General features: G+C 44.8%; 1 protein-coding gene across 6 annotated transcripts in view; it reads right to left on the reverse strand.

Annotated features, from left to right (window-relative positions):
* Tnik (TRAF2 and NCK interacting kinase) overlaps positions 1-25,184 on the reverse strand; it is a 386,642-nt gene that overhangs the window by 74,293 nt on the left and 287,165 nt on the right. For all 6 annotated transcript variants that reach the window (XM_040754595.1, XM_040754593.1, XM_040754589.1 and 3 more), the window contains exons 10-12: positions 24,904-25,079; positions 21,198-21,264; positions 15,289-15,493 (exon numbers count right to left, since the gene is read on the reverse strand). In XM_040754595.1, coding sequence (XP_040610529.1) covers positions 15,289-15,493; positions 21,198-21,264; positions 24,904-25,079 — 448 coding nt within the window. The remainder of the gene's footprint in view (positions 1-15,288; positions 15,494-21,197; positions 21,265-24,903; positions 25,080-25,184) is intronic.

Consider the following 25,184-nt stretch of genomic DNA (forward strand, 5'->3'; position numbering starts at 1 on the left):
AGTAGATATTCAAGGCCACGTACTGATCAGAATTCACAGAATCCCACCCAGACCACACCCCCGCTGCTCACACCAAGCTGCTTCTCTGTTTGCTATAGGGCTCATTTGTAAATGCAGACATCACCTTCTCACTCAGGTAAGACCCTATGCAAAGGGAGCACTGCCATGACCTCATTGTCATTCTCACCTCATACAACTGTCCCACCCAAGAGTGGGTGGGGCAATCCACATGGTACATATCCACCTTATTTAATCTCCAAAAGTGTCTTTTGAGGTAGATGTCATTATCCCCAGTTTATGTACGGATACTGAGACATGGGGAGAGTAATTGCTGAAAGTCATGTTACTACTGATTACGGTCTGTCCCAGTAAATAGCAGAGCCTGGCTTTAAAGTCAGTCATATGCTCCAGGACCTAAGCTCAGCTAGTTTATAGCTGGAGAGACAGGAAATGTGGCAGAACACCTCCTCCCCCCACCCAAATTGACCTGGTTCTTCATTCTACTTTCTGAAAAGGAGAGGGTTTGGGAGACCTGAGAACCAAGCTCAGGGGCTGGTGCTTGGAGGTAGGCGTGGTGCCATTTCCCATCTCCACAATACGAGAAACTGTGAAGGGGCATGTGAAGGGCTTTGGTGGCTGTCCCAGTAACTGGAGCCACATGACTGGCATTTAGCCTGAGGGGCAGATATACCAAACATCTTGCAATGTACATTATCACATTTAAAACAATATGCTCCCGGGCCAAGCTCTGGGCATCCAGTTAAAGAGAGGGATGAGGGATGAGGGAAGAGATCAAGATCATGATGGAGATAAATCTGCAGAGACAGCTGAACCAAGCTCATGGGAACCCATGGACACTAGACCAACAGCTGTGGAGCCTACATGGGATCGAACTAGGCCCTCAATATGTGGATGACAGTTGTGAGGCTTGGGCTATCTAAGGGGTTCCTGGCCGTAGAACTAGTATCTATCCCTGGTGCATGAGATAGCCCTTTCCCTATGGTAGGATGCTGTGCTCAGCCTTAATGCAGGAGGGAGTGTGGTGATATATTATATATGATTTAATAAAGCCACTGGGGATCAAAATGCAAAGCTAGCAATAGCCATAGAGCCTGGTACACACCTTTAATCCCAGGACTTGGGAGACAGAGGCAGATGGATTTCTGTTAGTTCAAAGCCACACTGAGCTACATAAAATTGATGCAGCCTAAAAGAGAAACAGCTCACACAAAGGTGATCTCAACATTGGGATCATATGATTTTAATCCCAGCATTAGGGAGGTAAGGTGATATGTCTGTGGGGAGGGAGGCTTATAAGGCAGGAGAAGACAGGAACAGAGGGGATTGCAGTCAGGTTTGGTGGAGAGCAGTGCAGCCTGCATTGCACTCTGAGGATTCGTGGAGTAAGGGTCCCCCATTTTGGTCTGAGATAGAGGGAAGAGCTTGTGGCTGACTGCTTTGCTTTTCTGATCTTCAGCTTGACTTTATTAGATCACAAACAATATATCACCACAAGAGAGGGGCTTGGTCCTGCCTCAACTTAATGGGCCAGGCTTTGTTGATTCCTCATGGGAGACCTTACCCTTTGGGAGGAGTGGATGTGGGGTGGGCTGGGGAGGGAGGTGAGAAGGCCAGGAGGAGGGGTGGGGGAGGGAATTATTATTGGAATGTAAAATGAAATTAAAATAAACAAACAATGTGCTCTCCAGTAGTACTGGTAGCATCTATTTTGGGGACAGCTGTGGGCCTTTTTATGTCAGACCCTGTACTAGCTTTGATTTCTTTTTCCTCAGTTAGGAGGTTCTGAGAAAATAGACCAAGACCAGGGACCACTCATTCCTTGTGACAATCTCATGACATTTCATTGCTTGGTGAGGAGTGTGAGCTGTTCCAAAGAAAACAGCCTCCATTAAACTGACAAGTGGGTTCTGCAAAACCAGGGAAAGAACCATCACACCACAGCTGTCTGCCACAGGCCCCCAAAATGCCAAGAACCCTGGGGAAGCTTTGATGCGGTAGCTTTTACTGCAATCTTCCAGTATATCAGTGTGTGCTGTGTGCCAGTGCTCTCAGAATCTTAGGAAAGCAACTTCTCCATGAGACTCAGCATCTGTCACTCCCTAACTTGACAACCGCTTATCCATCTTGTACCGTACGTGATGAGGAGCCCCAGCAGGGCTTTGTGCAGCCAAATGACGCAATAGGGCTTGCATTTTCAAAAGGTCCCCAACAACCATTAGACACTAACAAAAAGGCCTTCCAACAGGTCTAGGCATGAGCCAACAGGGCACTGATGATGCAATAAGGCAGGCTGGGTACCGCTATTCATCTTTACTGCTAAGGAAGGAGAAGTTGCAAAAAGAAAGAAAGGTTCCAGATTTCTAGTCACCCTAAAATGACAGGTACCTGGCAGTGGTGGCACAGGCCTTTAATCCCAGCACTTAGGAGGCAGAGACAGGTGGGTCTCTGTGAGCTGGAGGCTAGCCTGGTCTACAAAACGAGTGCCAGGATAGCCAGGGCGATTACACAGAGAAACCTTGTCTTGAAAAACAAAAACAAAACAAAGAAGCAAACAAATAAATAAAATGACTGACATGGATGCTTGCTTAGAAGTTATAAGCAGGCCAACATGAAATAGGGAGTCTCTGGTGACCATGAACATTAAAGAGAGCAGAACTCTGGGCTAAGGAGTTTTCTGCATAGTGGAATGAAGAGGACAAGGAAAACCAGAAGTGTGCTGATCCCAGACAAGCAGATATTTGTTTTACAGAAAAAATGATTCAGAGGAACACAAGGGGGGAACACCATCCTAGGAATGACTGAATAATTTGGATTGCAGACCCAAAGCAGAGACATTTCCAACACTCAACTGAAGTGAATTAGTGCCAGCCCAGAGAATAAAATAATTATGTGTACTGATCTGGCTGCTGGCAGGAAATAGCCCTCATTTAGCTAACATTTCAAGTTCGTGACTCTTATTGGTCTCTTTCTTGAGGAAAAAATAATCAAGGCCTTTGAAGATTTGGCTGAATTTTATGTGGAAGATTTGTCTGTTTTCAGTGTGCCAGGAATCAATACTGTTTTATAATTACATGCCACTCAGGTTCCCACGCAAGGTACACACAGTATTGATTGCAACTCAAGAAGGAAGGGCTTCCCAAGTGTTCTGAAGCTTCAGAGAAAGACACTCAAAAGTGGCTAATAATTAATAATGATCTCACTCAGATCAGCCACTGGTCACACACAGAGGCATCTGCCAGGGCTTCAGTTCCTGCCGTGAAGTTAGAAAAATAAATTACCTCCCCAGCCTTCTGAGGGCACCTTGCCAATTTCCAACTGTGTGTCTCAAGGTTGATGCGTTTCCTAGAAAGATGTTCATGATCTGGGCACAGGGCTGTTGGAAAGGACACATCAAAGCACACTAAAGAAAATTTCTGGCTTTGAGGAGACCCTTACAAAGCCTTTGGTGGCTCTCTATAAGCAGCTCTAAAGGACAAGGCCAGTGCTCAACTTCAGCCTCTCACATGGGCCCTGGTACCCGGCAGGTACATGTAAAGATGTGTTGTACTAGACAGTGCTGAGGCAGAAGGAATGCCATGAGTTTAATATCAGTCAGGACTATATAATGAGACTCTGCCTCAAAGAAAAGGTGTTTTGAACTCAACAGAATAAAAACACTAACATATTATTCTCTTAAAGCATTTTGGTATTTTCTTATCATGACATTCATTATATCATAATTCATATTACTTCTTTGTGTTTGTTTTTATCAATGTTCTGATCTAGATTGAAAGTTACTGTGCGTCTTCATTCCAGGCTTTATCTTTTAAAAATGATTTATTTACTTAATTTTATTTGGGGTGTGTATGTGCCTGAACATATTTATGCATACCAAAAACATGTAGTGCCCCGAAGGGGCCAGAAGACGGTGTTGGATCCCCTGAAACTGGGGTTACAGACAGCTGTTAGCCACCCAGCATGGATCCTAGGGACTGACCATGGTTCTTTGCAAGATCAGTAAGCCCTTTTAACTGCTGAGCCATCTTTCCCGCTCTCCAGCCCCTGCCTTGTGTGTTTCTCACACACAGTGTGTCATTATTTATATTTGTCGTATTGATGACCGAAGGTCAGAAAACCAACCCAAGGGGACTATGCTAGTTGATTTTAACTGGCTACCTGACACAACCTAGAATCACCTGGGACAAGAGTTTTGATTTAGAGATTGTCTCCATCAGGTTGGCCTGTAGGGAATTGTCTTGCTAATTGATGGAGGAGGACCCAGCCCACTGTGGGCAGCACATGTCAGAGCTGGGCTGTGTGGAGCGAGGAAACCTGGCTGGAAACAAGCAAGCAGGCAAGCAGCATGAGGTTATTTGCTTCTCCCTGCTCTTCACTGTGGATGCGATGTGACTGGCTGTTAAAGTTTCTGCCTCCACTTCATGCAATGATGGATGGCAAGGTGAAACTGCATGAGTATAAACCCTTTCTCTCCAAAGTTGCTTGTTAGTGTTATTTGTCCCAGCAACAGAAAGAAAACTAGGGCAGAGGGAATGACTGAATCAGACCCGCCTTTCTGAGGCATCTCTCACAGGTCAGAAGGTCCTTCACAGCATGCCCATCTGAGATTGAGAATGTTAAAAACCAAACAGCAACAGCAACAGAAACACAGTTATGGGCAACTGGTCCTGATGTAGTGATTTGCCATGTGGGAGAAAAGACTACAACCCGAAGCTGGAAAGGATGGAGAGTGAAGCCTAAAGTGGTATTCTTAGATTGCATCTGAATTATGTAAATGCTTATCATGGCCTCCAGAGAGGAGGCCTTCCACCAGCCAGATGACAGCTCTTGGCAGAAGACAATTCATGAGGAATGGACTAGAAGTTCTCATTTATGTCTTCTTGGAGGCATTGCCAAAGGCTGAATTCCTTAAAGTAAGAAATTCAGTTGGTTCATAATTGTGTTTTAATGTCTGTTTGTTTCTTCTGGTTGGGGAGTGAATGATAGCAATTGCCCTGCATGTTCTCCAGGTTAATACAAACACTGCCTTATATTTTGGTGTAGGTGTGGTCTGTCTTGCACGTTTTGCTTTCTGTGACTATGCACCAATGAGAGGAGAAGTGTGACAAAATGCACAGTAAAAGCCACTTAAGGAAGGAGGGCTTATCTTGGCTCATGGTTTGGAGTGGGTCTATCGTGGTGGGGGAGGCAGCTGGTCACACCGAGTCAGGAAGTGGAGAGATGAGAGCTGGTGCTCAGACTGCCTTCTCCTTCCTATTTGTCCAGTCTGGACCCTCAGCCCAGGTCATGGTGTCACTACCCTCAGCTAACCCTGTCTGGACACATCCTTAGACAGACCTGGAGGTGATGGGAAATCCAATCACGTTCATAAAGAGGATTAGCCATCACCGGGGAAGTTCCGATCCTCCACCTGCTTGCCCATTTAGGATGCTCCTAGGTGGATGCTGTTTTGAAGTGAGCTGGTTAGTCCGTTTCAATGAGAGGCTATCACCACAACCCTCAAACAGACTTCTCACAGGTGTGGGTGTACATCGTTACTCCTGGGTATGTCCATTACAGAACACATCTTCTCCTCTCTGATGGACAACTAGGATCTTTGCTGGGCTTCTTAGGTGCTAGGACGCTCAGAGCCATACTGAGGGCCACATCTGCCAACTGTGCTTACTGAATATCAAGTTATATAAGCACTCAGTGAACCAGCTCAGTCCCTGCTTTCAACCCATCTTTCTCTTCTATGTTATGTTCCTTTTTAGTTTTTCTTATGTATTGCATTTTACTTGTTGTAGCAACCGCCATAAGCCACATTTAGTTCTCTTTTTAGAATGAAGAGAAGTTATAGAGAAAGATAACCAATATTAGGTAACAACCAAGCCTTGCTTCTGTGTCCATCTTTCATACATACCGTGCTTCCCATTATATGAGCCCAGGGAAACGCCCACATTTGAGAAGGTTAATGTAGTAGGGTAGAGAGAGGAGTCGGTAAGGCTTGGAGATAGAACACTGGCTAAGAACCATGTTCTCTATAAACATTATTGAATGAGTCAGTGTGATGTTGAATTAGATGCTATCATCTAAACCTTTAATGCAGTGGCCCCAAAGCTGGAAAGGCTCTGAGCAAGGATGTGCTGCCTTGCAATAGAAGAAAAAAGGGTTCAGAATGGGAGGAGACGTGAACTCAGGGCTGCCCTTGGAGAGTGGAAGTGGTGAGAGGGACCCCACGGAGACTGACAGATCTAGCTTGCCCTCTAGAGGACTGGCGAGCAGCTGGATGATGTCCAGGTTCCCAGGAAGTGATTCAAACCATCCCTAGTTCGGTGGCTCTGCCAGCAAAGGTATTCCGAATGAAAGGGCCAATGCGGTCCTTCGAATCGCTACTTGGCACACATGCCACTCGGCACACGCGCTGCTTACTATAAACAGGACTGTTCACTCCAAGCTTCCTAGGAGCATGTCTCAAGATTCTGTGTCTACTCAACACTTGCCCAAATGTCAATTTGGAAAAGACCATTGAAAACTAACCACTGCAGAATGAAGGCACGGTGGCTTGCAATTAAAAGTGGAGTTGCAAATACTTTCTTTTTAATAGGCAGGGCACGAGAATGATGAAGTGGCCAGGCACCTCAGATTGTATAACACAGCAGCGTAATAAAAAGAATGAAATGAATAATAATGCCAAATAATAGGATCAAAGTTCTATGAGTTTATGATACCATGTACCTCTTGTGGTGTCACGTATATTTCTAAGACTCTTACTCCTATTAACTCATATAGTTTTCCCTCCTTTTGAGACAGATACACCTATAACCCCACTGCACAAGTAAAGAAACCATGGCACCCAGGCCAGCCTCTTACATGAGTCCAGTCCTTGGTAAGTGGGTAGCCAGGGCATACACTCTGCCTGGTTCTGAAAAGTGCATGTATACCAAATGAAAGATGCTGTGTGGTTTTGTTAGTTTTCTTTTTCTGTCTTGACCTATCCTTTCCCCTTTCATCATAGAAACAGTAACCAGAGAGCCCTATAAATCCCTTCTCTTCTACATCTGCTCTAATCCATGGCCAGAAGGAGTCTCGTCTCTACTGAAGGGCAACTTTTGATCAGCAGGCAGCCCATGGCTATGCTCCCTGAGTGTACATGTGCAAGTTGCTCTCTTATAAACAAAAGGGGAAGGAAGGTTCTAGGCTGATTTTTGCCACGAGCAAGCTTAAATGAAAAAAAAAAATCTAATCCTGTCTCTGCTATGAATGGTAGCTCCTGATGATGGAGGATGTTCTTCTGTATATAAGGTTCTCTTATTGGTTGATGAATAAAACAGTGATTGACCAGTAGCAAGGCAGGAAGTATTGGTGAGGCTAGGAGAAAAGGAGAAAGAGAGGCCGCCAAGACATGCCATGCTGCTGAAAGGAGTGACATGCCAGGTTACCTACGGGTAAGCCACAGCCTGGTGACAATACATAGATTAACAGAAAAGGGTTAATAGTTAAGAGAGCTAGCCAATAAGAAGACTAAGCCATTGGCCAAACAGTTTAATAATTAACATAGTATTGTGTGTTTATTTGGGGCCAAACAGCTGTGGGACCAGGCTGGAAAGAAACTCCAGCTGGTTATCTCCCAAGGTTTGCTTTCCCCAGGAATGGCTACTAGTGCTTCCCTGGACACCAAACAGAGGAACAAGAATGGTGCAATGGTCATCTCTAATATACAAGATTCTGTAGTTTAGCAAAAATGCCAAGAGCAAATAAAAACCATTTCATCCTGGCCCTAACATTCCAAAGCCCTGCGGAGAGACCTTGGGACTGAGTGCTAGGGAAACACGTGCATTATAAATGAGTTCATGGATACCACATTTACGGAGAGGGCCATTCCAGGCAGTCTGAGCTGACACTGAAGGTGCTAAATTACATCCCCCATAGAAAGGAGAACTCCTCAAACATTTCCTGAAGGTATTTTAGATATTTGGTAGAATGTATTTGAATGTAGTGATATCACAGGGCTGAATCAATAAAAAGATACATTTTCTAACATTAGGAGTTGTTAAAAAATAGGAATGTACTGCTAAAGGAGGCATGACAATGGGTAAGTGAGTCCGTCTGAAGAACATCAAAGGAAGTCTTCCTTTTAGAGGACAACTGACTGAGATCATTGTCCAGGTGATGTCTACTCAAGCTGCTCACTGAAGAAAACAAAAATGGAAATAAAAACAGTTCCATTTCAATGTCATGTGCATGAATGCTCCAATGAAACCATTTTGTTGTAGATCTACCTAGGCATCACCAAGAAAACTGTAAAATACAAGACACGTAAACTAGTCATAACAGAAGAGGCCATTAGAAGACGCTGGATGACAGAGGTCAGGCCTGTGACCCGTGATGCCTGTTCAGGCAGGCTTTGACTACTAATTCTGCATGCATCTAATCAAAGGCACTCTAGATACACCAAGGGTTAGTGCCTATCCGACTCTATCTTGTTTTGTAACGTTAGATGCTATAGGAACAGATACCAGACAGTTGTCTCCATTCTTGTAAAGCCAGGGAGGGGTTTGTGCAAAGGGAGGATGCATTTCAGCAGCATTTCTAACCTCAGTACCTCCCTCCCCAGGACTCAGAGGAACCACACACAAAGCCAGACCTCCTGCTGCAAAAGTCAGTTCTCTGGGACTCACTGTGTAGGGAAGCACCCTTCCCTTCATTATCTGTCTTTTGAGACATGATCCTGTGTAGTCCAGGCTGGCCTCAACTGTACTATGTATACTACATTACCCTTGGACTATTGATATTCTGCTTCTTTCTCCTAAGTGCCACCATGCCCAGTGATCACAAGATACTGTTATAAATGCTTTTTATTAATTAACTCAATCTCTCAAATGGCCATTATCCCATTTTGTAAATGAGTAAGCTGATGAATTTGCTCAAGATGACTTAGGCAGAAATTGGCAGGGTAGAGACTGGCAGCAAAGCTGACATGTACGTGCTGGTCTTGGTAAAATGGCCACTCTGAGGGTTCTGTGTCTCTAACGCCTGAAGCTTACTATTCAGACCTGACAAGATCTCTGTCTTATGGATCTTGGACAAACCTTCATATAACCACTTGATAGAAATGAAAGGGTGATACTTAATGATTGTGGTGGTTAGTTTTTAAATGTCAACTTGTAACAACTTATAGATCACCTGGGAAGGGGCCCTCAGCTGAGGAATTGCTTAGATCCTCTTAGCATATTTATGGAAGACTGTCTTGACTGTTGACTGACGTGGGCAGATCACCCACTATGGGCAGCATCATTCTCTGCACAGATGCTTCTGGACTGCATGGATGAAGAGGCATAGCTAAGTAGAAGCAACCTAGCAAGACAGCAGCATGGCTGTGTCTATTTTTGTTCTTGGTTTACAGATTTAATCCGACTAACTGCTTTGAGTTTCCACTTTTATTTATTTTCCCTCAGTGAAAGTCTGTAGCACGAAGTTACAAGACAAAAAAAAATCTTCTATTTCCTCAAGATGCTTTTGGTCAGGTTTTTTATCAGAGCAACAGATATGAAACTAAGGCAGGTAAAAGCATCTTTCAAAAGACAGAGCTTCAGAAAGTCCTATGGACTCCACTGGAAAAAGCAGACTTCCCAAGGTGGCAGGTGTCCCTGCTAATCACAGTGCTCCCTAGGGATGCTGCCCTGTGCTGGTTCAAACCAGTCACTACTGACAAGCTAACAACAGACAGAAAGCGAAGCGACACAAAGAAAAAGGTTGAATGGGGAAGGCACATTAGCGAAAATGGAATAAAGAAATACACTCTATAAAAATAAAATAAATAATCATTGGTGACTTAATCTCTCATCATTCTAGAATACAATAAAACATTCGCACAAAAATCATAGCCTATTTCTTGTGTCAGGCATAGGACTAAGCCTTTTGTGTGTATGTTCTTCATAGTTCCCACAGTAATCCTCCAAAGTAATTATTATTATGCTGAATATACATGTAAAGAAGCTGAGGTTTGGGGAGGCGGGTGGGCTAACTAAACTTCCCAAGACCACAGAGCTGGAATGAAATTTGGCTTCTTGGCCTACATACATTGGAGTATGTAGTTTACTCTCATACCCACCGATCAGACTGCTTTCCTTCCCACCACATTCTGAGTGGGTGTTGTAACAAGTGTTCATTCCAAAGCCCGAGAAGGTTGCTTGCCTTCTGGCACAGTTATTTTCATAAACTCAAGGTTTCACTGCATACAGGAAGAAACGCGAACACTGGAAAATTCCTCCGACTTTAGTCAGAGTAGCAACAGTGCCCCCGGAACTCCATGCATTGACAATATGCTGGAGGTTTCCGGGAGCTGCTTGGTTAAAAGCTACATGAGATGCTAGTGTGACCCTGAGTTTTAGAAGTGTGGAAACTGAGGCAGAGAGAGCTAAAGAATGCATTCAGAGTGACACGGTGGAAAGGAAAGCCTGGATCCTGGCATTTGCAGCATGAGGGGCTGGGGATGACTGGTTTGTGTTTTAGTTTTGAGATAGGATCTTGAAATGCACTGTAGGCTGGCCTTGCACTCAGAGCAATCCTCCTGCCTCTAACTCCCAAGTACTGAGATTACAAATGTGGGCTGTCATATCTGCTTCTTTTAGTTGATGTTGTTGACTGAAATACTACACCCCTCTCAGTAGTCTTTCACGTCATTGTCTGAAGGCGAGCTCCAATACATGGCTCCTACACAATTTTTTAACATTTATTTGTTTATTTTGTGTGTGAGGGTATGTTTATCATCGTGCTACGGTTTGTGTGTGAAGGTCAAAGGCTAATTTTGGGAGCTGGTTATCTTCATTTACCATGTGGGTTCTAGGGAACAATCTTGGGTGATTAGACTTGGGTGCAGGCAGTTTTCCCACTGAGCCAGCAGGGTGGTCCTGCACAGAGCTCTTCAAGACACACGTACCTTCCCTTCTCTGCCTTGGGAATAGGGCTGTGCGACAGCACCTTGGAGAAACTATTTAGATTCTAAGAACAGCTGCTTGTCCCAGTGGCTCTTCTAGATGTAGGTTCTGTGACCCTGATAGAAAAGTAAACACTAAGGGCAGACATGAGCACAGGCTGACAGCAAAAGGGGTAGCCACCGAGATATAAAAGTTCCCTAAACCTGAGTATCGGGTGGGTCTCCTTGGCAGATGTGATATGTCCTTTAGAAGATCTGGCCTCCTGATGGCCATTGACATCTAAGTCTCCATTTCCCTGGATTGTCTTCAGGACAACTTTAATGGGGACAGCAAGCTTGCCCACTCATGTCCCTGTGAAAACTGAAGCAGGGCAGGGGAGGCTGAAGGAAATAGTTCCTAGGGTCTACCTGATCCGTTCTTGTGACTTAAGGTACTCCCATTAAAATGTAGGTATAAACTACTCCTAGCAAGTTGAAAGAAACCACTGGTCTTATTCCAAAATTCTTATGGAAGATCGATCATCCCGATTCCTTAGTCTGTTACCAGAGTAAAGTTACAGCATTTCCAGGGGCCATCTGATTCTGATGCACAGTGCCACAGGTAGGGCTGGTCCTAGCTGAGTAATAAAAATTCTTAGTGAGCTAGAAAAAAAAACAGGAGAGGATCCCTATACAGTTTTGTCACCAATGATGAGCTGACTCACCTTGGCTGAGTTTCAGAAAGTTCCTGGAACTTACTTACATATTTTACTGTATCACAAGTCAAAACTGGTCTGGTTAGTACCATTTAATCAGCATCAGGCCATGCCCCTTGGATAAGTAGATCCATGACTACATTCAGCTGTGGTCAAAGTTCTGAGAATTACCAACACTGATTAGATCCTAACCATATCCACGCAGCCCACGTCAAAGGCAAAGGGCACAGAAAGTGTTCTTAGGGCCTCCTGGTGGGAGCTGACATCACCAACTGAGGACTCTATCCCACCATTCCTGTGATACCAGGTCAGCAGTCAGGAGGCCTTTATTCAGAATTGTGAATATAATTCCCAGTGTGCCTACAAAAGCCCATATGACTAAAAGGAAACTAAATTCTTAAGTATATCTGCAGACTTTCACAGTTTCTATGTGCCCAAGCAGTCCAGTTCCTGTGCTGGCCACCAGAGACACAAGTATTTATTACAGGCTAGGATGACAGATAAGGATAGGGACACAGGAGGGACTGTCTGTGTGCCAAGGATTGCTGTTATTCAGGTTCAAGACTTACAGATAATCTATTGTGCCACAATTTGCTTTCTTCTATTAAGCTATAGCATTTAACATTGGCAAACATCTACAGTGTTTATTCTTAACAACACCACAATAGAGTCACAAAAAAGAACCACACAAAACCCAACAGTGTTGTAAGTAAGTTGGTTGGGCCACATTCATAGGCATTCTTACTGCACGTGGCCTCATGTGCGGGTCTGTGGGTTGCTGGCTGCACACACCTAGTGCAAGAGAAAGGTCCAGAAGATAAAGGCAGTTTAATTGACCAAATCCACCTGTTCCCTATTCTTCTGAGAAGCCAGGTTCACACTGACCCTCACACAGCAGAGGGTTCACACCCTCATGCACGCAGATACCTTCCATTCAGGCCATGGATCTCAGGGTGTGTTTCTCTGGACACAGCGCCCTACTCATAGTCTTGGAAGAAGCTCCCATAAATCCCATTGAAGAACACAGGAGGCCTCTTGACAGCTCTGGTGTGTGAAGGAGAACCGAGCTCAAAGCTGAGCACTTGCTGAGCACAGCTGCTTTGCCATGGCTCAGAGAGCATCAGCTGTGCAGGCCAAAACAACACAGAGATACAGGCCAGGGCTAGGATACAAGAAGTGGTAACAGGAAACACAGACTCTGTAGTGAGGTCCCTGAACTTGAAACATGGGTTTCACCTTGAGCTACCCTCTAGGAAGATTTCATATTGACTAAGCACCTGGGTCCACAGCCAAGAGTTCATGTGTTAAACATACAAACAGATACACAAACAGAAGAACAGACTGGGTTTGGAGAGATAGCTCAGTGAGGAAAGTGCTTGCTTACTCTACAAGCAAGAAGATCCAAGTTTAATCCCCAGAACTCACATAAAAATGTTGGGTGTCAGCCGGGCGGTGGTGGCGCACGCCTTTAATCCCAGCACTCGGGAGGCAGAGGCAGGCGGATCTCTGTGAGTTCGAGGCCGGGCTGGACCGATAGCCTCCAAAACAATACAGAGAAACCCTGTCTTGTAAAAACCAAAAAAAAAAAATGTTGGGTGTCCTCATGCATATTTGTAAAGCCAGCACCGGGTGGGCGGAGACAGGAAGGCCCCCCAGGGCTTCCTGGCCAGCCAACCTAACCTACTTAGTAACTTTCAGGCCAGTGTGAGGACCCATCACCAGGAAGGAGAGGGGCAGAACCTGAAGAATGACATTTGAGGTTCCATCTTGACCTGCACACACATGCACACGTAGGCACATGCATGCACGAGCCCGTGCACTCCCATATAAACATACACATGAACACATATGCAGACACACAAACATTTAAAATATGTACACAGGAACGTCTTCTCTCCGCATGGCCAGAATCATGTGAACTTTAGATGCTTATATGCTTGGTAGTGTGGATTTTCTAGGGCTACATGGTCAGTGTCTTTCACCTAAAATCAATGATAATGAACCAGTAACCAAATGCATCCAAAGTAGTGGAGACTGTGACCCCCTCCCCAGGAAGCAGGAACCTGGGAAATGCCCCACCAATGAGAGCAGGACAGACAGTATATATGGAGTGCTCAGCACAGGTTTGATCCACCCAGCAGGATGAGGTCTCGAGTCCAAGGAGCAGAGTCTAGAGTGTTCCAGAGTTCTGAGAGATTAAAGGAAACTGCGGCCCTTGGCTGGGGGCCAGCATAAGAGCCACGGGTGGCCTGGGTGGTTGTAGGCAGTGTCAGCTCAGCACAGCTGTCAGAATCTAAGACTCTTGGTCTGTGTCCAGGGTAACCAGAGGTCACTTATCTACTTCACATGTACACTTATCCATGCCCCGCCACAGGGCCTCTATCCACCTCACTCAGAACAGAAGATAGCAGGGACTTTACACCTCTCACGTGGTGGGCATCCTTTACAGGATGTCCTGATTGCTGCTCACAGAGCTCCCAAAGTCCACCTCTGAGGAGCAGAGCTCAAGGCTTGGGTTCACACCAATGATACTGTCTCAGGGAACATTCACACAGACACGTGATCAGAGAGACCAGCGAGCAACCTCGCTGTGTAGTTACTGCCCTTCATCACTCACTGTCCTTCGTGTTTTACATTCCTTTTCTTTTTAATTTTAAAAACTTAAAAGATATGCACACACACACAAAAATGGCTTTCATTACAGCATTTTATACTTATACTTATCATGTATTTCACATGATGGGCTATTTAAAAAGTCAACTGATCATGTAGTCCCAAACGTTTCACTCTCTAGTGGGCCATTTTAAAAAGCAAAATCAGGGAACTCACGAGCAAGGAGCAGATTGGGATTCTGGGGACCCCTAACATTACCACCCTGCTCCCATACAGTTAGGGACCCTCTTGCTTGCCTCCCAATGAGTAAACAATCTCTGATCATGTTCGTTGAGAGAAGGAACACTTGGAAATGTGGCTGAAGGCCCAGGAAAGAGGATTAGACCAAGATTTACGGTTTACAAGGGTGAGAGCCTTGTGTTGGGACATAACATCCAAGAGACCATGGTGAGTGGTGAGGTTTCTGGTCCAGACGGCAGCAACATCTGCTGCTAAAAGCAGGTCTTGCCTGCCAGCTGTAGGATGTATCCTGGGCAGGAAGGATGCATGAGGAACACGGCTCCTGTTGTCGTGAGAGACTCAAGACGCAGGGTCTGCTTTCCTTGGCATTTGGTTAGCTGCCCGTTTGTCCAGGTTTAGTTAGGGCGTGTCTTTCACCTCTCAGACATTGACTCACTAATTTGCATGCTAAGTTGCTCATTCCACAAATATTCCCGACATGTCTAATGTGTGTTACATGCTATCTTAGGCACTAGAGAAGACCAGGGGAGAAAAGAAGCCCTTGTCCTTCCCAGTGGGGAACTGGAGCAGCATACAGAATGTCTGAAGTTGGTCACAGCCAGGTCACTAGCTCAAGGACAGGGATGGTATCTTAATAAGATGGTCAAGGAAAGCCCAAGAGGGGCAGACGGATGGAGGGGTGGGAGCCATGGCCCCACTTTGAGAGTGGGGGATGTTCTCTTTGTAAGATGTGACGGAACAGCACGTGCGTGGACCAGGCAGTGCCAACCTTGAGGTGGCTGCGGTGCCCCCAGGGGTACTCACCTCCTCCAGCCTCCGCCTCTGCTCTTTCTGCTCCTCAATGCGCTTCTGGCGCTCAGCCAGGAGCTGCCTCTTGTGCTCTTCATTCTCCCGCTGCTGCTGTTCCAGTTGCTGCCGCCGCAGAGCCTCTGAGCGCTCCTTGTTGGCCAGCTGCAGTCTCAGGAAGTCTCGCCGCAGTGTTGACTCCCCTGGTAGGTTGAGAATGGAGCTGTGGACGGGGAAAGAACAGTCTGTGATGAGGGCCATGGCAACTGTGGGTTCTGGGGGTGGACGCAAGAGAACAGGGCTTTGCCCCCTTTTCAAAATGGCTATTGCACACATCTGCTGTCCCCACCCCTAAAGGAATATCATACCCTCGTCTAGTCTGTCCACCCCACTCCCCCCACCAGTGCATGACAGAGATGTGCTTCATAAGATTTTAATGTTTGTGCAAGCTCCAAGCCATAGGCAAGCTTATCTCCACATGTAAGAAGAGCTAGCAAGGGCTATGGAGATGTCTCAATGGTTAAAGAGCTTGCTACACCAGAATGAGCCTGAGTTCATATTCCCAGAGCCCACAAAGAAAGTTGGGTCCAATAGCATATGTGTCTGTGACACTACGTTCATTTGGGAAGATGTGAGGCAGAGACAAGAGGATTCTGGAAGTTTGGAGGCCAGCTAGCCTGCTGTACATAGCCACCAACAACAAGGGACTCTGTATCCAAGATGGTGGAAGGAAGACCAACACCAGAGGTTGTTCTCTGATCTCTACACACACACACACACACACACACACACACACACACACACACACACAGAGAGAGAGAGAGAGAGAGAGAGAGAGAGAGAGAGTGAGACAGCAATAGAGCAAGAGGGCCCTTACTTTATTCACAGGAGCAGATGCCCTTCATGCTCCTCCTTGACAGCTTACCCCAATGCCCAACTGGCAGATGTCACACTGCTCAGGAGAAGATGCAATGGGCCAGGAGAAACAAGGCTTAACACAAGGTTGACAAGGAGCTAAGATCTCAAGCCAAGTTTATGCAGTCAGTGGTGTCTAGGGCTTATCTCAATACACCTCTGCTGCAGGGCATGGTTCTAGCCACAAAACACACGCTTGAGACTGTACCAGAGGAGGCTGAGTCTGAGATTGTGTTTAACATAGTAGGTATTTAGACAAAAGGGGGAAGTGTTGTGGGAACTCTTCCACCAATAGTTTTGGGGTACTGGCTTTAGGGCATGGCCTGGAGTGCTATGTGAGGGCTGAAAATGTTGGAGAAGGAAGTGTTTTCTTTCTTGCTCTGGCGTTTTCAGTCTTCGGGGAGCACTGCAGGCCACGCCCTAAGGCCAGTACCCCAACGCTATTGGCAGAAAGAATCCCCACAACATTGAAGTGTATGTGTGCATGCACATGCATGTGAGTGAGTGTGTGTGTGTGTGTGTGTGTGTAGATGTAGAGGACATGAACTAGAGGGTTATTATTGGTGGTCCTAGGCTTCCAAATGCCAATCTAACTATAGGTGGCCAACTGAAAATTACAATCTCTGGTTCTTCAAGTCAACCTATCATGGAAATGGAGGATGGCTCCCAGAGGTTTGTTTAAACCTAGCCTGTTAAATGAGTGGTACTCCACCTGTGGGTCACAATCCTTGGAGGGTCAAATGACCCTTTCCCAGGGCTTGCAGATCAGATTTTTGCATTATGATTAATAACAGAAGCAAAATTACACTTATGAAGTAGCAAGAAAAATAACTTTATGGTTGGGGGTCACCACAACATGAGGGACTGTATTAAAGGGTCATGGCATAGGAAGGCTGAGAATGACTCCCTTAAATGTTGGTAAAAGTTTCTGCCTAAAACAAACCCACTGGACGTATAATTCCTCGTTTCTGCTATGGGGCAGGTACTGGGGCAGGCTGTTGGGAGATTGCATCAGGTACAAATTAGATAGAAAATAGAAATGGGGGTTGGAGCTCATAGGAGGGAATTCTGAACAGCATCCCATTCCTGATTGTTCAACTGGATGGGCTATTGTGAAACACAGGCCTCAGCTTTCCCAAATCAGCCTCACTTCTTAACTGACTGACACTATGAACATTCCAGTAATAGATCCTGGTTAGTCCCCGAAAGGAGCTAGATATGAGGTGCAGACAGGTGGGTTCCTGAGGTTCATTTATGAGCTAGTTTGACCTGCTGTGCAAGCCCTAGGTCTAAAGGAGACCTTGTCTCAAAAACAAAACAAAAAGCAAAGATCCCCAAAACCTAAACAATACAAGATCCCCAATGTTGACTTATGGAGGATGGAGCCCACGGTTGAGGTTTCTACCCCACCCACAACTACACACACATGCATTGACATGAATATGCCCCACCTCCAAAAACCCCACAACCATTCACCAATATCTTAGGCACATGGTGATCAGAGTGTCCCGTTGTGGTTGAATGCCCTTGAGACTGCTGAAAGATTGTACTGCAATATCCAAAATTAAGGTACCAGGGGATTTTCCCACCCATGTGCACACAGTCCTCAGCTTCAATATGATGTCATTTACATTAGGCTCTTGACACCCCTCAGTGGGGTTTTCTAGAGGATTGTAGGAAGAAATACCCTGGAAGGAAGACTTGGTCCACCGTGATTTGAGAATTAAAAAGGCCTCACTTTGCTCCATGAATATACCATGTCCCTCATAGATACTCATAAGAAACTCTTTAAGCTCCACAAGATAGAACCCACAGGGCTGAAACCCTTTTGGGGTGGTTCACTCTATTCAGAGTGCTTGCTTTGCTTTGTCAAGTAAATTTCAACTTGAACTATGTTTCTCTACTGAATTCTTTCCTCTAAGAAGATAAAAATCCAGAAAAACCCCTGTAACAGAGGAGCATATTCTTCTTCTAGAGTTACTTTCTTGTGAGAAAGGCAGGCAAATTATTAGAAATAAAATATCAAACATTCATAGAAAAGACAGAAATGGTAGTTTAAAGGTGTGGTGGTTTGAAAGAAAATGGCTCCCAGTGGGTGTAGCACTAATGGGAGGTGTGGCCTTGTTGGAGTAGGTGTGGCCTTAATGGAGGAAGTGTGTCACTGTGGGGGTGGGCTTTGAGGTCTCCTATGCTCAAGCTACAGCCAATGAGATACACCACTTCCTGCTGCCTGTGTAAGCTCCCGTTCCAGCACCGTGCTTGCATGGATACCACCATGTCCCACCATGATGATAATGAACTAAACCTCTGAAACTGTAAGCCACCCCAGTGAAATGTCTTTCCTTTGTAAAAGTTGTCGCAGTCATGGTATCTCTTCACAGCAGTAGAAACCAAAACTAAAACGTAAAGGTTAAAACTTCCAGTGGTAAGGAGCTGAGGTAAGGATTAGGGCTCTGTTCCAAATGGGGTTATCAGCAGGACCACTCCAGGGAGGTGAGAGTTGATGGAGAGGAAAGCTACTCCAGGCAGAAGGGAAAGCGAAACTAGTCCTTGGTGGGAACAGGCTGGTCCTGCAGGGGCAGAGGCAGCGAGGAGTGTGGCACAAGAGTGGTCAGAGACAGGCCATCAGTGAAATATGTGGTCATGGGAGCCACGCATACAAAGGCTGTTGGTTGAGTCATAACGTGAGAGTTCCCATTGGCTTCACCATAGTCTGCATGGTGTAGAAGAGCAAATGAAGCTAACAACATTTCATGTCGGAGGCTTGGCCCAGCAAGGAGCAGTGGGATGAACCTCAAGCAAGTATTTGGGGACGGAATTAATGAAGCCCTTGGAAAGATCTAATGTGCAGGTTGAAGGATGACTTGCAGTTCCTTTTGGGCTGCTGGTGACAGTGGTGGCAGGAAATGGAATGAAGGTTTTGGGATGGGGGGCAGTTGACAAGTGTATCAGTTTGGTTTTGGTGAGCTGTTAGACTCTGTGTGAGATGCCACCATAGATAAGGTCAAGAGCTCCATTGAGGACATTCCATGGGCAGTCTGGGAGTCTCCTGTGGATCCCCTCTACAACTCAGTGTCTTGTGAAAAATTCTACAACAACTTCTAAATGGTGCTGTTTATACACACAAGTCACATGCTATGAGCAAAGGTTGGGAACCTAATATCACATATACACAAGGATGCCTCATAAATCTTCACTGATATTGAACTAATACCAGGAGACCTCGGTTGTATTAATGACTCAATTACTAACTCTGTGTGTGACCTGGTGACATCTTTGAGTTGTTGTCTCACATCTAAAATGAGAAAACCATCATCTTTTTCTGTTTTAGGATTTCAAGAAGACTAATTAGACATGTTCAAAAAAATGGGACCTGGTGCATAATCTTCCCCATGATATAATGACATGTTATAATTACAGCTGCTGGCTCACCAAGTGACCCCTAACACACACAAAGTCTTGGGAAGCCTGGGTGTTTCATTTCTTCAAAAAACAGTCAGAGGCCTGACACATCCAGCTGGGCTGGAAGCAAAGTGTGACATCTCTGCATGCAGGGGCCAGGGTCCTTTGCTCTAGAGATGCTCATTTTGCATGTCACTGTTTGACAACCATTGTCTTTATGCAGCTAACATGTTCTGATGGAAGAAAAGGATTCTCCTTCTGTCTTTAACCATGGGAAATCCTGTGGCAGACAAGAGAAAAACTAATGGCCCTGTGGGTTCAGTTCCAACCCCTCAGGGTAGCTTAACAAGAACCAAGCTTGTCAGGTTTACGTTGACTTAAAACACTGGTTCTCAACCTTCCTCAGGCTGCAACTCTAACACAGTTGCTCATGTGGTGCTGACCCCCAACCATAAAATTATGCCTTTGCTATGACATAACTGTAATTTTGCTGTTACAAATTATAATGTAGACATCTCATGTGTAAGATATCTGATATGTGATCACCAAAGGGGTTGTGCCCCACAGATTGAGGACTGCTGACTTAAAATGAGACCAAGAGAGAATAAACCCTTTCCTCCCCAAGCTGCTTTTGGTCAGTGTTTTGTCACAGCAACAACAGCGAACTAGGATAGCCTTCACATGTATAGACATGTGCTACAACCCCCTACATCAACAAGCACACACATCAACACAAACAGGAAGGAAGGAAATATGTTTAGTTCATTTCTGCCGCATGGTCCCTCAGCAGAACAGGACACTGTTGGTGAGACAGCAACTGGTCCTTATGCTGCAATCTGAGGGCTAGATACCTTGGAGTGCTGGAGAGCAGGGACCCATCATGTCTAGCGACTTTTCTGCTTGTGCATTAGCTCTACAATTAACAGTGTATGGGCCATGGGATGCTCAGACTGCTGCTGTTCGTGGAATCCTTTGACCTCATAGAAATCCAGCGCCATGAGCACACCAGCCTCCCATAAATACAGATGGGAAGAAAACTGGGCTCAAAAACAAGTAAACCTCCAAATGTGGAGATGACATTAAAGAGCACTGGGTTCCAGGAGGACAACAGGATTGATGTGAACATTTCTATCAGGGTCCACCTCCAGAGGACAATTTGATTTTTCAGAATCACCTCCTGCAGGGTTGGTCTGTATGAAATATCAAGGCACATGGCCACCTGAATGGGCTTCCCAGAGTGATGACTTAACAAGCTGAATGACTCCAATCTGAAAATGTCACTTAGCTCTCCCCAAAGTCGCAATTTTAAATACTTTCAGCACTGCATTAGCCAGATAATTGCTTCCTTCCCACTCTCATATCTCCATGTGTGAGGAAACAAGGTCGTGAATACAGGCCATACATCTTGGTGGACAAGATAAAGAATATGCTGATTTGCACATTTTTTATAAGAGTCTGCCTAGGGACAATTTCACACATTAATGAGTATGTATGCGGGCACTACATTAACTCCTGGTGCATTCTTTAAGACAGAGCAATAAATCAAAAGGAGAGTGCATTCCAAGTAAGCCCGGGCCAGATGGTGGCAGGCCCGGCCTTCTGCCCCATACCTGGGCTCCCCGGAGTCGTTCTCTTCCTCTTCCTCCTCACTTCCACTGTATTCATACTCAGTCTCGTCTGGAGAGAGAGCGCAGGGTGTTAGTGTAGAAGATGCTGCTGCTCAGAACAGACCACCCCTCTGTTTCATAAACTTCCATGAGCCACATAACTGTGGCCAATGGACTCATCTGTGGCCCCAACCCCATACGATGATGGAGCTGGAAATTCTAGGAACGCCGACGCTGCCCTAACTTCACAGAACAATGCAGACTCACCTGTCTGTGACAGTGCTGCCGTGAGTCAGCATATGAGAGTACATTGCAAGGAAGCATGTACAGTTTGTCCTACTTGATAGTACCACATGGTCTCTATACTAACCTATACTAACAACTTAGGACATGTGATGTACAGGTAGGTAGACTCATGGTTTAAAAAAGAATAGGTAAATGTCATTAATTCACTAGGAACATTCATTTAATTCAGTAAAAATAATAAACAAGCTATTGTGTAATAATAAGATCAAATATTTGCTTTAGACATGATCAAAATATAATGAGAAAGACACAAACAGGAATGTATGATTGCCATTTCCATGGTTATAAAGAAAAGAAATGAATGTTTGGCAGGCATCTCACACATAAGCAACTAGTGTTAGGTATTTTATATTTGTTCTCTCATTTACTTATGATAATAGTTTTCTAAAACAAGGGAAGTAGTCAGATTACAAACTAGCAATGCCTTCATATTAGTAAAAGGTCAATCTGGGACATATACTTAGAATTCAATATTGATATGTTTCAGCGTGAAAACCAGTGTCTCTCCCAACACATTACATCCTGAGCAGAAGCACACAGAAGGCAATGGGGAGCGAGAGTGGGGAGCAGCTGTCATTCAGAACGGAGGAGCGGAAACATTAAGCATTGAGGAGGTAGTGAGCTGGGTCTTGGAAGGCCAGTGACCCTTTTGCTGGCAGCAGCTGGAAAGACAGGAAAAATGGCATTGCGAATCATATGCCCCCATCGAGGCTGGAAGTGTTATATGTTCAACCCTGGAAGCTACGTGTCTGGATGTGGAACCAAGGCCACCAGAAGTACAGTGACTCCCAGATGGTGGGACCAAGGCCACCAGGGGGACAGTGACTCCCAGATGATGAGACCAAGGGCACCAGGGGAAGAGTGACTCCCGGATCCTTATGTGCTGTGCTCAGTACTTTTCTACAGATGACAAGAAGCTCACAGAGAAGTCTTGAAGCAAGAGAAGATTCTCCTGGACTGTCACTTGCTTATAAATGTGGGTTATTAATTACAAGCCTGAAGACATTTGTACATCCCTTCAATAGGACTTGGATCACAGTTTTGCTGTATTTCCATTAGGAGGCAGTATTCACAATGAGAAAACCAGATTGGCTAAAAATCTATGTAGATATTAGAGAGATAATGAAGGAAACCAGTGTGGTGAGTTCAAATGTATTGTGTAAAGTCATATGTAAGCCTCATACATTCAGGTGAGCATTAACTTTTCACGTTACTTATTTTTAAAAAATGTTTTCACCAAATGTAAAGAGTCTGCAATAGAGTGTCTGTAACTCATACCAAACCAAAGTGTTCTCAAAATGGAAAAACAGAGAATTCAAAGTAACATATAGAACTTTTTATCTAATAGAGGAAACTATAGTGAACAATTATTCCAATTGCTTCTATTTTCTAAAGTAAAACTTTAACTTGTCAGTTTCCTTGATTTTAATATTTTATCAGAGCTGAGCTTGACTGCCTTTGCATTACAGGATTATATAACTCAGTAAAAAATTATATTCTTCAATTCTACCAATAGTGAGTCATATAAAGATCTAATGGAAAAGGTTTTTTCCTTTTTTTTCAAAAAGGATACTGGATGTGGAGACGTGGCTTAGCAGTTAAGACCACCTTTTACAGGACCAACATTCATCCCAGACCCACGTGGTGCCTTACAACCATTTGTAACTCCTGTTCCATGGGATCTGATGCTCTTTTCTAGCCTCTGTGGGTACCACACGCATAAGTGTTGTTCACTCATACATACAAATAAAATACACTGTATTTTTAATGTAAGAGTGGACATCAAAGTTTAACTACTTGATACAGGATTAAGCATTTTACAGATAATGTCTTATTTAGTCTTTGCAATGATGTTAGGCAAGAAACTATTATGTCATTGTGATTCCCTGGTCCTTTTGTAGGGATGAGAAAATGGGTGAATTTCACTCAATTGTTAAGAGTCATGGAATGCGAACCCAGAATCTGAACTTAAAGCAGTCAGAACATTTAGCCTACTCAGTAAATCTAGAGTATAATACAATACCCCTTTAAAGTAGCAGGCATTTAATGATTGCATGTTTGATACAACGCTCTCAAATTCTGTTTTGAATATTGAAATACTCAACATTCATGGCATGGTACAAGATCTCAGTGACAAAGAGCAGCTGAAAAGTCAGAGATCTAGACCTTTCTGATACCAACCGACAGCCGTCTCTTTGGGTCTAGTAGTTCCTGCTGAGCTGGTCTCCAAGCTCTTTGGGAGCTCATGAACATCTTATCCCTGCTGGCCAACACTGGTGATGGAGGCCTCATGACCTCCCACTTCAGAGTCTCAGCTAACTGAACTCTTTCGGAGTCCTTGAAACTAGCTGAAGGAGAAGGGGCTTTGCTGGAGTCCTCCTCCCCCCTCGCCTTCTGCTGATGTCACCTGTCAATTCAGTCTGTTTTCCACCAGGCCTCTGCTCACACAAGTTTCTTCTGCCGTGTTATTATAAAGTCAAAGAAGCAAAACACACACAGTGAATGACTTCCACGTTGTATTGTCTGCTACCATCTGCTGTCCTTTATGCTAAGGACAGGGGAGTTGGTGGAGAAGAAGGAAGCAAGGAAAATCACAGTCACCTACTCTAGCCTCTGGTCTTCTACTCTCTTCCCCTCACCACACTCCAAAGGCTATCATTCTATCTTGAAACCGCCTCTCACTCCCAGTGCCTCCTGCTCCCTAACCAGCGAGTTCTTAATGCTTATCCTCCCCAGTCTTCCTTGTCATACCCCAAGCCTCCCTTCCTCCCTAACTTATGTTCAGCTGGCCATAAGCCCTGCACCAGAACATTCCAACAACTCAGGCATGGTACCAATGTCTCAAATCTAGGCTCCTGTACTTCCCACGACACAGAGATGACTATGGGAGAGGACTTTTGCATCTACAAAATACAGAAGTGCACTCAAGGTCCTTCCACTCAAAATCTGATTCCATGCTGCCAGCCTGGCAACCTATTGAGCCTTTTTTTTACCGACACGGTAAGAAATTCTTTTCTGATTTCTACATAACTGAATTAGAAACAAGTCTTGGAGCACAGAAACATAAAAGCTGCAAACTGTCAATATAGAAAAATGTCAGCTAGATGAATTCTGTATGTTGTCTGACGTGTAGATGTCACTTTTTGTAATGCGAATATTCATTTGAATTAACATAAATCACTTGTCATTTAAAGAGCTTCATAGTATTACTCCACATGGCTGTGTTTGGTGCTTAGAAGAGGAACTGTTGCTCGCGGATCTATTTTTTTCCATGGAGATATGCCTCCAATGTGATTTCATTGCACTGATGCCCGAGGCTGTGGCCTAACAAAGCCGTCTCTCACAGGAGAGAATAATACTCTGCCTTTTGTTTCCTTCTCTGAAATACAAAGGTGCAACTAACCCTTTTCTCCTCGCTTCTTCTTTGTCCTGTCAATGTGGTCCTTGAGCTGAATGCGGACCTGCCTCTCGTTAGGTTGGTCTCGTATGAATGGGTGCTTCATCAGTTGTTCTGTGGCTGGCCGCTGGCTGTGGTTCTTCACCAAGCAGCTCTCAATAAAGGACTGGAATTTTTTTGACCTGCCAAACAAAAGAGACGAATTCACAGATAAAATGACACCACAAAAGCAAAGCAAATACATATTTTGAAATATGGTCTTGAAAAGAAAAAGAAAAAGTCCATCC

Source organism: Mesocricetus auratus, unplaced genomic scaffold, assembly GCF_017639785.1.
Source record: "Mesocricetus auratus isolate SY011 unplaced genomic scaffold, BCM_Maur_2.0 Super-Scaffold_100011, whole genome shotgun sequence".
Lineage (NCBI taxonomy): Eukaryota > Metazoa > Chordata > Mammalia > Rodentia > Cricetidae > Mesocricetus > Mesocricetus auratus.